This window comes from Coregonus clupeaformis, chromosome 9 (genome assembly GCF_020615455.1).
Source record: "Coregonus clupeaformis isolate EN_2021a chromosome 9, ASM2061545v1, whole genome shotgun sequence".
Classification (NCBI taxonomy): domain Eukaryota; kingdom Metazoa; phylum Chordata; class Actinopteri; order Salmoniformes; family Salmonidae; genus Coregonus; species Coregonus clupeaformis.
In genome coordinates, this window is record NC_059200.1 from 34,896,801 (window position 1) to 34,910,912 (window position 14,112).

At 43.6% G+C, this 14,112-nt stretch overlaps 1 protein-coding gene across 5 annotated transcripts in view; it reads right to left on the reverse strand.

The window, feature by feature from the left end:
- LOC121573977 (cell adhesion molecule 1) overlaps positions 1-14,112 on the reverse strand; it is a 435,550-nt gene that overhangs the window by 53,284 nt on the left and 368,154 nt on the right. For 3 of the 5 annotated variants that reach the window (XM_041886409.2, XM_041886410.2, XM_041886408.2), the window contains one exon: positions 13,260-13,346. The exons of the other annotated variants lie outside the window; for them this stretch is intronic. In XM_041886409.2, coding sequence (XP_041742343.2) covers positions 13,260-13,346 — 87 coding nt within the window. The remainder of the gene's footprint in view (positions 1-13,259; positions 13,347-14,112) is intronic. 5 annotated transcript variants of the gene reach the window in all.

Here is a 14,112-nt window from a genome sequence, read left to right on the forward strand (position 1 = left end):
ACGTACATCCCTGGGTCCCAGAAGAGTAAGGCAGACGCCCTGTCCCGGCGGTATGACACAGAGGAGAGGTCCATTGAGCCCACTCCCATACTGCCGGAGTCTTGTCTGGTGGCACCGGTAGTGTGGGAGGTCGATACGGAAATCGAGCTGGCGTTGCGTACCGACCCTAGTCCTCCACAGTGTCCTGTGGGTCGGACGTACGTTCCGCTCGAGGTTCGGGATCGACTGATTTATTGGGCTCACACGTCCCCCTCCTCTGGACATCCAGGTATTGGCCGGACAGTGCACTGCCTTAGCGCTAGGTACTGGTGGCCAACGTTAGCCAGGGATGTGAGGGTTTATGTCTCCTCCTGCTCGGTGTGCGCCCAGTGTAAGGCGCCTAGACACCTGCCCAGGGGGAAGTTACAACCCCTGCCCGTTCCACAACGACCCTGGTCTCACCTCTCGGTGGATTTCGTTACAGACCTTCCCCCCTCTCAGGGGAATACCACTAATTTGGTCGTTGTGGATCGGTTCTCTAAGGCCTGTCGTCTCCTCCCAATGCCGGGTCTCCCTACTGCCCTACAGACCGCTGAGGCACTATTCACCCACGTCTTTCGGCACTACGGGGTACCCGAGGATATAGTGTCTGATCAAGGTCCCCAGTTCACCTCCAGAGTCTGGAGGGTGTTCATGGAGCGCTTGGGGGTCTCGGTGAGCCTTACCTCGGGGTACCACCCGGAGAGCAATGGGCAGGTAGAACGAGTGAACCAGGATGTGGGTAGGTTTCTGAGATCGTATTGCCAGGGCCGGCCGGAGGAGTGGGCGAGGTATATCCCCTGGGCAGTGATGGCACAGAACTCTCTCCGCCACTCCTCCACCAACCTAACCCCTTTCCAATGTGTGTTAGGGTACCAGCCGGTTCTGGCACCATGGCATCAGAGCCAGATCGAGGCCCCTGCGGTGGATGAGTGGGTGCGGCGCTCGGAGGAGACGTGGAACGCTGCACACGTCCATCTGCAGCGGGCCATCCGTCGACAAAAGGCGAGCGCCGATCTCCACCGCAGTGAGGGTCCGGTGTACGCACCTGGAGATTGAGTCTGGCTCTCGACCAGAAACCTGCCCCTCCGCCTGCCCTGCCGGAAGCTGGGTCGGCGGTTTGTGGGGCCTTTTAAAGTCCTGAGGAGACTGAACGAGGTGTGTTACAGGTTACAACTGCCTATTGATTATCACGTTAACCCCTCGTTCCATGTGTCTCTTCTCAGGCCGGTGGTAGCTGGTCCACTCCAGGACTGTGAGATTGGAGAGACTCCTCCGCCCCCACTGGACATCGAGGGGGCTCCGGCGTACACAGTTCGGTCCATCTTGGATTCGAGACGTCGGATGGGGGGTCTCCAATATCTCGTGGAGTGGGAGGGGTACACCCCGGAGGAACGTTGCTGGGTGCCGAGGAGGGACATCTTAGACCCGTCTCTCCTGACTGAGTTCCACCGTGGTCATCCCACGCGCCCTGCTCCGCGTCCTCCTGGTCGTCCCCGAGGCCGGGGTCGGCGCACGGCTGGAGCCGCGTCAAGGGGGTACTGTCACGGTTTCGCCGAGGCTGCTCCTCCTCCTTGCTCGGGCAGGCTTCGGCGGTCGTCGTCCCCGAGTACTAGCTGCCACCGTTGTATGTTATCGATGTTTGTTTGGTTTTGTCTTCTTTGTACACCTGTTTCCTTTTAGTGTTAATTATGTCTCCTATAAGTTTCTCGTTTTGTTAGTTGTGTGTTGTGTGTAATTGTTCCGCCTGTCTTTTGGTGCTGCTCGTTTTTGCTATTTGTATGTTCAGGACAGTCGCACTGTATTTCGTGCGCTATAGTATTTAGGTGTTTTACGCACTGCTGCGTAATCGTTCGCCTCCTGATTAGTTGAGGCCCAGTGTTATTATTTTTTCGTTTAGTAAAGTCTGTTGGACGAAGCTTCTGTGTCCTGCGTTTGACTCCTACACCACATCCACATCAGCCGTTCTGACAAAACTTGTATTCCATCTGAGATAATGATGGGCTGGACATGTTGGGAGATGAGTTTTGATTGGTCTGCCATGTAGCATGCTTCTGTCAATAACGTGAGCTGCTCAGTATGTGTTGATAATCCTTTCTACCGTGACTTTTTTGAAAGATTTAACGTTAGCCATCGAGAACTATAATGATAATTTGGAAACAAAATCTGCAAACACCACGGTCAGTGTGAACCGGAGTGACTTGACAACGCCAAACAAGATGTAGCTACAAACAAAACAGAGTTACATGGTTCCAGTCTGTTGTGAAGCGTTCAGCCATGTATAGGGGTAAGAGTCTAGCTACATTTTCAGATATTATAAGTTTCTAATTTTGTCAGAGTCATTTTCATTGCAAGTTAATGAATGTTAGCTTGCTGGCTCGCTAGCTAACGTTATGTGTATGATCTGTGTAGTAATATTATTCGAATCAGAAATCCATTTGCATTGCTAGTTATAGCCTAATGTTAGCTAGCTAGCTAACATTGAACCTAGTTGGTTAGCTTTAGCTACCTGCATATTCATACTACAGATATGACAATCAGTTTCTATTGGTAGTAGTATGAGTTGAGATTATGCTGGTTCATTGTTTAGCTAGTTAGCTACATGCCCAAACAAAAGACTCCACCTTGCCAGATGATTACATGATCAAGTTAGCCAGGTTTGTCTGGGGGTGATTACGGCCATCTATTGTATTTCATGAACATGTGTACATGTCTAGACAATAGTGACCCATCCACTTAGCTAGATGGTGGTTATATCATTTATTTCACATGACCCATCAATTTAGAAAAGTGTGTCTGGGTAAGCGTTGGCTAATAATTATCTGGACACTTTCTGTTTTTGATATTGCTACTATGCAAATACGCAAGTAACCATTTCAATGTACCGTTTACACCTTCTGCATCCTGTGCATGTGACAAATAAACATAGATTTTATTTGATATAATGTGTGTTTACCAGAGACGGTAATGTGAAGAACAACATGACCTGCACCAAAGTCAGATTAGGATATAGGCCAAGGACTAGATAAAGTGTATTTTTACCTGGAGTTTTTCCTTATTGTAGGCTACTACTTTTACCCCTTTTAGTCTTGAAATCTTTGGTTGTTTACTACACTACTCACTCTGTTTAGCAGTATCTCTATTTGCACATCATCTATTTGCACATCATCTTCTGCACATCTATCACTCCAGTGTTAATACTAAATTGTAATTAGTTTGCACTATGGCCTATTTATTGCCTTACCTCCATAGCTTACTACATTTGCACACACTGTATATAGATGTTCTATTGTGTTATTGACTGTACGTTTTGTTTATTCCATATGTAACTCTGTGTTGTTGTTGTTTTTATTGCACTGCTTTGCTTTATCTTGGCCAGGTCACGGTTGTAAATGAGAACTCAACTGGCCTACCTGGTTAAATAAAGGTAAAAAAAACAACATCAACAACAAAAAAAACATGGCCTCACGTGTGAATCCTTAAAGAGATAGGTGGTGCTAAGGCTTAAGAGGGTGTGAATGATGCTGAACAAAGAAGAGCTCTCCAGTAGGTGTATCAAAAGTGGGGTTACAAGTTTATCAACTTTCAAAGCAGAATTGCTTTCCCGTTGTTCCTTAACTGCAGTGTATGATATTCCATTTTCTAGCTCTGAGTCTCTACTTTCATCCAATGTAAAAAACACAATTTCAAATTTTGCTACATAGGACCGAATCCAGGTGGTGGGTCACATATAAGCTTTTGGACTGAGAAAGGAAATACAGTTGATCATAGTGACAGGCCACATCCATGTCCAAAACTAATTTAACAGATCGTTTAACATCAATTATAGATCAACTGGTTGACTCACAGCCTACAAATACCAGTCTCAGAAGGGCTGATCTAGGATCAGGTCCCCCTGTCCATGTAGTCATATTCATTCATTCATTCTGATCTAAAAGGCAAAACTGATCCTAGAATAGCACTCTTACTCTGAGATGCTCGTTACATACGGCCCCAGATCTAGAGGACTCATTTGTACCTTGTCAGTGTTTCTTCTAGACAGAAACCAATTCAAGTTGGGGGGCATAAAAGTAAGCCAAAGCAATAGTAAGGACAAACATTGTATCTGCAGTAACTGGTTTTGAGGAGAGGTGAGCCAAGGTTACAGGAATTGTAACAGAAAAATGAAATATATTGCCTGTTCATTGCATCAGGTACATGATAATACAAGAAAGGCAGGGGAGAGATCAGAGCTAAATGTATCACTGTATCTGCATTCTGTTTAACAGGAAATAGGATCAAACAAGGGATTCCATAAATGATCCTAACATCAGTGCTGACATTCACACCGTGAATGTATTCTGATGACGACGCCAGGGGACAGTTAACTTTTCACATATATCGCTTTTGCGACTAAGTTGATTTCAAATGTATTTTGAGGAGTGGCAATGGACCTGCACTTTTCCAGTCACTAAGGCTGTGTGAACACAGGCAGCACAATGGAAAACATATCAGAATTGGGCTGCCTGTGTGAATGCAGCCTAAGAGAGAGATGCACCTCACTTGGGGAAAGACGAGTCTATGTGTCTACAGTACATTAATGTGAATAGCTGGATGGGAAGAGAAGGGAGTCGTCTGCCTGTCCCCGTCTCCACTCTTTTGTTTGAGCGTATGAAAATATGGCGTCATTGTCAACCCTCAGGAAACACAAAGGAGTTGTGTAATCCCTGGCTCAGACAGGGCGGGATACAGCCCAGATCGTGATAAGCTTGTGGGAGCAACAGGAGAGGGAGAGAGAGAAAGAGAGGGGCGATTCCACGCCAGGACAAAAATATTTTTGGTATTTCAGATTGTACTGGCAATTGTCACATAGAAACCTCATTGGGAGGAATGATGTTTGACATGCCTTTTACATTTGTATCACAATTTTGTAGACAATAAAGATGAACTTGGCTATTTTAGGTCAATTTAGACCTATACAGTGCCTTGCAAAAGTATTCATCCCCCTTGGCGTTTTTCCTATTTTGTTGCATTACAACCTGTAATTTAAATGGATTTTTATTTGGATTTCATGTAATGGACACACGCAAAATAGTCCAAATTGGTGAAGTGAAAAAAAAGAAAAAAAAGTGTGATTTGTTTTTCTAAAAAATACATTACGGAAAAGTGGTGCGTGCATATGTATTCACCCCCTTTGCTATGAAGCCCCTAAATAAGATCTGGTGCAACCAATTACCTTCAGAAGTCACATAATTAGTTAAATAAAGTCCACCTGTGTGCAATCTAAGTGTCACATGATCTGTCACATGATCTCAGTATATATACACCTGTTCTGAAAGGCCCCAGAGTCTGCAACACCACTAAGCAAGGGGCACCACCAAGCAAGCGGCACCATGAAGACCAAGCAGCTCTCCAAACAGGTCAGGGACAAAGTTGTGGAGTACAGATCAGGGTTGGGTTATAAAATAATATCAGAAATTTTGAACATCCCACGGAGCACCATTAAATCCATTATTAAAAAATGGAAAGAATATGGCACCACAACAAACCTGCCAAGAGAGGGCTGCCCACCAAAACTCACGGCCCAGGCAAGGAGGGCATTAATCAGAGGCAACAAAGAGACCAAAGATAACCCTGAAGGAGCTGCAAAGCTCCACAGCGGAGATTGGAGTATATGTCCATAGGACCACCTTAAGCCGTACACTCCACAGAGCTGGGCTTTACGGAAGAGTGGCCAGAAAAAAGCCATTGCTTAAAGAAAAAAATAAGCAAACACGTTTGGTGTTCGCCAAAAGGCATGTGGGAGACTCCCCGAACATATGGAAGAAGATACTCTGGTCAGATGAGACTACAATTGAGCTTTTTGGCCATCAAGGAAAACGCTATGTCTGGCGCAAACCCAACACATCTCATCACCCCGAGAACACCATCCCCACAGTGAAGCATGCTGGTGGCAGCATCATGCTGTGGATATGTTTTTCATTGGCAGGGACTGGGAAACTAGTCAGAATTGAAGGAATGAAGGATAGCTCTAAATACAGCGAAATTCCAGAGATTTGAGACTGGGACGGAGGTTCACCTTCCAGCAGGACAATGCCCCTAAGCATACTGCTAAAGCAACACTCGAGTGGTTTAAGGGGAAACATTTCAATGTCTTGGAATGGCCTAGTCAAAGCCCAGACCTCAATCCAATTGAGAATCTGTGGTATGACTTAAAGATTGCTGTACAGCAGCGGAACCCATCCAACTTGAAGGAGCTATAGCAGATTTGCCTTGAAGAATGGGCAAAAATCCCAGTGGCTAGATGTGCCAAACGTATAGAGACATACCCCAACAGATGTATAGAGATATAGAGACATACCCCAAGAGATGTCTAGTTATGCACACTCAAGTTTTCTGTTTGTCTTATTTCTTGTTTGTTTCACAATAAAAATTATTTTGCATCTTCAAAGTGGTAGGCATGTTGTGTAAATCAAATGATACAAACCCCCCAAAAATCAATTTTAATTCCAGGTTGTAAGGCAACAAAATAGTAAAAATGCCAAGGGGGGAGAATACTCTGTGAACCATACATGATACAGACAACATCGTGGTGTCATTATACTCCTAATAGTGTGCTTTAACATATGGAGTATGTCTAGATTCTGAAATACAATTTTTCACATTCATTTATAAAACATATTAATATTAATATCTCAAAAGCACCTTTTCATTTTAAGACATTGTTTGGAACAATATACTATACAAGTACATACAATTTCCAGAGTGGGCTCTCTCTGTGCTAATTCTAAGTTATGATCTATTTTATGAGCAACACCAACACAGTGAATGGGAAAACAGATTCAAACAGAACTCCCTCTGCTGCTGATTTGCTGAATGTGCAATCCTGAAGGAGGGCTGTGATTAATTAATTACCTATTATGTCAATGTCTATGTATAAAATGGGTCATATCATTAAAAGTACCAGAGAGCCCACTCTGGAAATGTGATGTGTTTGAAGAGTATATTGTTCCAAACAACATGTCTAAAAATAAGCAAAATAAAAAGGGTACTTTTGAGATATTCATATTTTTTATGTTGAATAAATTAAAGTGATGAAGACAGCTTGTCTGTGGAAACATTGGTTATCAGGTTATTACATTATTGCATTTGAGCTCCTAGAGCAGGGGTGGGCAAACCTTTTGGCTCAAGGGCCACATTGAGTTTTTGAAACCAAGTGAAGGGCCACATACTATATGCGTGACAAAACATGTGAAGCCTTTATTCATTTTCACATTGACACGTAACTACTAGTGTACTGTAGGTGTACATATGCTTGCAGAACAATTCTACCCTTGAACCATCTCTACTCTTGTTTTTTGTGAACATATTATTCACAAAACTTTCACAAAATTGATATAATTGATAACATCACAGACACAGTCAAACACACACACAGATCCTGCATCTCTACCCTTGTAAAGTACAATCAAACTTACAGTCACAATATGCAAACTTAAAAAGATATACAGTGGGGAAAAAAAGTATTTAGTCAGCCACCAATTGTGCAAGTTCTCCCACTTAAAAAGATGAGAGAGGCCTGTAATTTTCATCATAGGTACAACTATGACAGACAAATTGAGAAGAAAAAAATCCAGAAAATCACATTGTATGATTTTTAATGAATTTATTTGCAAATTATGGTGGAAAATAAGTATTTGGTCAATAACAAAAGTTTCTCAATACTTTGTTATATACCCTTTGTTGGCAATGACACAGGTCAAACGTTTTCTGTAAGTCTTCAGAAGGTTTTCACACACTGTTGCTGGTATTTTGGCCCATTCCTCCATGCAGATCTCCTCTAGAGCAGTGATGTTTTGGGCCCGTCGCTGGGCAACACGGACTTTCAACTCCCTCCAAAGATTTTCTATGGGGTTGAGATCTGGAGACTGGCTAGGCCACTCCAGGACCTTGAAATGCTTCTTACGAAGCCACTCCTTCGTTGCCCGGGCGGTGTGTTTGGGATCATTGTCATGCTGAAAGACCCAGCCACGTTTCATCTTCAATGCCCTTGCTGATGGAAGGAGGTTTTCACTCTAAATCTCACGATACATGGCCCCATTCATTCTTTCCTTTACACGGATCAGTCGTCCTGGTCCCTTTGCAGAAAAACAGCCCCAAAGCATGATGTTTCCACCCCCATGCTTCACAGTAGGTATGGTGTTCTTTGGATGCAACTCAGCATTCTTTGTCCTCCAAACACGACGAGTTGAGTTTTTACCAAAAAGTTATATTTTGGTTTCATCTGACCATATGACATTCTCCCAATCCTCTCCTGGATCATCCAAATGCACTCTAGCAAACTTCAGACGGGCCTGGACATGTACTGGCTTAAGCAGGGGGACACGTCTGGCACTGCAGGATTTGAGTCCTTGGCGGCGTAGTGTGTTACTGATGGTAGGCTTTGTTACTTTGGTCCCAGCTCTCTGCAGGTCATTCACTAGGTCCCCCCGTGTGGTTCTGGGATTTTTGCTCACCGTTGTTGTGATCATTTTGACCCCACGGGGTGAGATCTTGCGTGGAGCCCCAGATCGAGGGAGATTATCAGTGGTCTTGTATGTCTTCCATTTCCTAATAATTGCTCCCACAGTTGATTTCTTCAAACGAAGCTGCTTACCTATTGCAGATTCAGTCTTCCCAGCCTGGTGCAGGTCTACAATTTTGTTTCTGGTGTCCTTTGACAGCTCTTTGGTCTTGGCCATAGTGGAGTTTGGAGTGTGACTGTTTGAGGTTGTGGACAGGTGTCTTTTATACTGATAACAAGTTCAAACAGGTGCCATTAATACAGGTAACGAGTGGAGGACAGAGGAGCCTCTTAAAGAAGAAGTTACAGGTCTGTGAGAGCCAGAAATCTTGCTTGTTTGTAGGTGACCAAATACTTATTTTCCACCATAATTTGCAAATAAATTCATTAAAAATCCTACAATGTGATTTTCAGGATTTCTTTTTCTCAATTTGTCTGTCATAGTTGACGTGTACCTATGATGAAAATTACAGACCTCTCTCATCTTTTTAAGTGGGAGAACTTGCACAATTGGTGGCTGACTAAATACTTTTTTTCCCCACTGTATATATTATATTACTGGAGACATGCAAAATGTAACAGCAGATGTGTAAAAAAAAATAGATTCAAAAATTTGAGTGAAACATATGGTAAGAGCATCCGTTTCATTTGGAATGGTCTGTTTTTGAAAGCATATTAAGGAACAATTCTCATCTCCATTGTGAACCATATTCACAGTTATCCAATCACCTCAGACCAAATCTGACTGATTAGTTATTACCTGTATCCAAGTGCATTGCTGGATAATTCTCACTGCATAACCATCACCATGAAAAAGCATAATCCTTGCCTACCCCAGTCACGGTTATTCAAGTCTTAATGTGAACAATGGGTCTGGTCACCTCTCTTGGCAAGGGCATCAAAGTCTGGTGTCATCTTTGATGTAGAGATTCTCAGAACAGATGGTCATTTGTTAAATTTGACCTGTGACGGGATTTGTTGTAATTCATGACTGAGAACGTTTGTTCACACACATATGTGGACCCGAATAAAACAAGAATCCTTTGGGCATGCTTTTTCATGTTTGGAAACTTTGTTTCATTCAGTGAGCCGTAGAACTGGTCTATTGTTGCTGTTTTGTACTTCTCCTTCAAAGCACTGTCACATTGGATGTCGATGAGCTCCAATTGTGTGTCTGGTGGTGCTTTCTCACTGTCGAAAGACAGGGGGCATGATACAAGCTCCAGCTCAGTCTCAATCTTGGTGAAGTCTGAGAAGCAGTGGGAAAACTCAGCATGCAGGTCGATCAAAGTGCTACTGTATGTCTCAGTGCAGTACTGCGATATGGGCGCGTTCAATGCGGCCAGTGTCGGAAAATGAGTGAGAGACCGGCTGCTCATTTGTCTGGAGAACAACATAAGTTTGGCCTTGAATGCTTTCCGTTGGAATACAGTTCATGGACAAAAACACAATTTCCCTGCAGTTTCACATTTAGATCGTTCAGATGCCCCAATATGTCCACACCGAAAGCAAAGTCGCTCAACAAGTCTGTGTCTTTCAACTCTGAGAAGTCGTCAGCTTTACCAACCTAATCAAGGAACATAACTATCTCCCCTCTCAGTTTCCACACACGGCTAAATACTTTTCCCAGGCTTAGCCAGCGCACATTTGAATGGTACAACAAGTCCTGGTGCTCTGCCTCTGTGTCATTGAGCAGCTGAATGAACTGACGATGGTTAAGCCCCCTTGCCCGTATAAAGTTGACAAGTTTTTCAACCACTTTGACAACATTTTCCAGCTCTAACACACTTTTACACAGGGCTTCCTGATTAATAATACAGTGAAGAAATATAAATTCCTCCGAGTTAGGGCTTTCTTCTTAGGCCAATGTTTTTACCGGTAACATTTGGCGATCCATCTGTTGTGACGTTTGTCAGTAATGCTCCACGGTAGATTCATTTTTTCCAAGCAGGCAGACACCCTGTCATATAAGTCAGAGCCCCTGGTTGTTCCCATCATTGATTCCATCGCAAGAAGTTCCTCTGTTATTTCAAAGTTCTCATTTATTCCTCTGACACACGACATTCAGAGTCCACTTTTCTCATTTTCGCAGCACTCATTTTTCACGTCAAAAGTCATCAAGCAATGAAGTGGCTATGATGACTGAGCGCATTCTGAATCTGACTGTAGGCCCAAATACAGAGCGCGCTGCCAGGCTACAGCGCCATCTATTCTAGTGTTCTACTCCACTAGCCAGCACCTCGCCTAACCAGGTGTGCGTTTCTTTCGCCTCCAGAATAAATTAATGTGAACATATTTGTTTTCTGAATCTAGATATACTCCATATTTGAGCGCACACATAAGATGTTGTTTGTATCATGTACGGTTCACAGATCACAGGGTCTTACAGGAGGCTTGTATAGGTCTAAAAAGGGCCTAAAATGGCCACTTTCATCATGATTTTTATTTATTAATTGTTTGTGATACAAATGTAAAAAGCATGTCAAACATCGCAAGAACAATCGGAGATACCCAATATATTTTCGGGCTGTCCTGGCGTGGAATCGCCCAGGAATAGATGGAGAGAGAGGGAGAGGGGGAGAATAAAGAGAGAGGGAGAGAGGGAGGGAGAGAGGGGGAGAAGAAGAAAAGGATAGAGTGAGAGAGAGAGGACGGAGAGAGAGAGAGAGCGGCTGAACATTTTAGTGAGAGAAATGTGATGGGTGTGAGCGGGCAGCTGATGTGTGCCATTGACAGGGAGCCTAGACCTGGCCCCTCCAGTGCGACTCTGTTATTATTATCGTTCTTCAGAATCTTATCAGGACTGGCTGACGGCAAATATTGATCTCTTTTCCACACACTCTTTCTTGTTTGCTCACAAACACACACACATGCATGCACTAGGGGGGGTGTCAGGTCACACATTACAGTGGGTAATGGTAACTGTAGAATGAGAACGCTTACATACGCATGCACTCACACAGCGTGGATGGTGGAAATGGTGGTGTTTGTGGTGAGGGTCGGGTTTGGTGGGTATGAGGGTATCGCATACAGTCAGGGAAAAAAGTATTTGATCTTAACCTGCTGATTTTGTACGTTTGCCCACTGACAAAGACATGATCAGTCTATAATTTTTATGGTAGGTTTATTTGAACAGTGAGAGACAGAATAACAACAACAAAAATCCAGAAAAACGCATGTCAAAAATGTTATAAATTGATTTGCATTTTAATGAGGGAAATAAGTATTTGACCCCTCTGCAAAACATGACTTAGTACTTGGTGGCAAAACCCTTGTTGGCAATCACAGAGGTCAGATGTTTCTTGTAGTTGGCCACCAGGTTTGCACACATCTCAGGAGGGATTTTGTCCCACTCCTCTTTGCAGATCTTCTCCAAGTCATTAAGGTTTCGAGGCTGACGTTTGGCAACTCGAACCTTCAGCTCCCTCCACATATTTTCTATCGGATTAAGGTCTGGAGACTGGCTAGGCCAATCCAGGACCTTAATGTGCTTCTTCTTGAGCCACTCCTTTGTTGCCTTGGCTGTGTGTTTTGGGTCATTGTCATGCTGGAATACCCATCCACGACCCATTTTCAATGCCCTGGCTGAGGGAAGGAGGTTCTCACCCAAGATTTGACGGTACATGACCCCGTCCATCGTCCCTTTGATGCGGTGAAGTTGTCCTGACCCCTTAGCAGAAAAAACACCGCCAAAGCATAATGTTTCCACCTCCATGTTTGACGTGGGGATGGTGTTCTTGGGGTCATAGGCAGCATTCCTCCTCTTCCAAACATGGCGAGTTGAGTTGATGCCAAAGAGCTCGATTTTGGTCTCATCTGACCACAACACTTTCACCAAGTTCTCCTCTGAATCTTTCAGATGTTCATTGGCAAACTTCAGACGGGTCTGTATATGTGCTTTCTTGAGCAGGGGGACCTTGCGGGCGCTGCAGGATTTCAGTCCTTCACGGCGTAGTGTGTTACCAATTGTTTTCTTGGTGACTATGGTCCCAGCTGCCTTGAGATCATTGACAAGATCTTCCCTGGGCTGATTCCTCACCGTTCTCATGATCATTGCAACTCCACGAGGTGAGATCTTGCATGGAGCCCCAGGCCGAGGGAGATTGACAGTTATTTTGTGTTTCTTCCATTTGGGAATAATCGCACCAACTGTTGTCACCTTCTCACCAAGCTGCTTGGCGATGGTCTTGTAGCCCATTCCAGCCTTGCGTAGGTCTACAATCTTGTCCCTGACATCCTTGGAGAGCTCTTTGGTCTTGGCCATGGTGGAGAGTTTGGAATCTGATTGATTGATTGCTTCTGTGGACAGGTGTCTTTTATACAGGTAACAAGCTGAGATTAGGAGCACTCCCTTTAAGAGTGTGCTCCTAATCTCAGCTCGTTACCTGTATAAAAGACACCTGGGAGCCAGAAATCTTTCTGATTGAGAGGGGGTCAAATACTTATTTTCCCTCATTAAAATGCAAATCAATTTATAACATTTTTGACATGCGTTTTTCTGGATTTTTTTGTTGTTATTCTGTCTCTCACTGTTCAAATAAACCTAGCATTAAAATTATAGACTGATCATTTCTTTGTCAGTGGGCAAACGTACAAAATCAGCAGGTGATCAAATACATTTTTCCCTCACTGTAAGCACACAAACAACGCACGCACAACCACAACACACACAGGGAGGTGGTGGGAGGTGATACTGTACCTGCAGTGGCTTCAGGGAGGGAGATGGTGGTGGTGGTGGGAGTGGTGGTGGTAGCTGTAGTGGGTATAGGGGTAGTGGTGGGGGCATCTGAATGAAGAAAACAAATACATGACAGACAGGGAAACTAATGAGTAAACCATGAAAACAAAAGACACAATGAAACAGACCTGGGTCCAAATACTATTTGAAATATTTTAAATACTTTTAGCATTTGCTTTAGCCCACCTATATTTCCAGATGGGCAGGGTTTGTAGTTCTGGGACTATTGTATTGGTCCATGAAGCCAGCCAGCTTAATCGAGCACGGATAAAGTATTTGAAATTATTTCAAATAGCATTTGAACCCAGGCCTGAAATAATATGAAACAATTGTGATGGGGAAATTATTGATTCATACCAGTGGCAGTGCATTTGTTTGCCTTTAAGTCTGTCATAAACCAAGCTATATAAAAAAATGTTAGCTACGTTAAAGCATTAATCCCAGGTGGTTAAGGTTCAGGTTAGGGTGTCCAAATGTGTCAATTTATCTCTCCTACGGATACTGTTGGCAGGATAATAATAACAAGCCCATCACAAGTTAAAACAGAACAAAAGTATTCAGACATCTTCCCTTTTCCACATTTTGTTATGTTACAGCCCTGTTCTAAAATGGATAAAATATATATTTTTTCATCAATCTACACACAATACCCCATAATGACAAAACGAAAACAGGTTTTTAGAAATACCTTATTTACATAAGTATTCAGACCCTTTGCTATGAGACTCGAAATTGAGCTCAGGTGCCTCCTTTTTCCATTGATCATCCTTGAGGTGTTTCTACAACTTGATTGGAGTCCACCAGTGGTAAATTC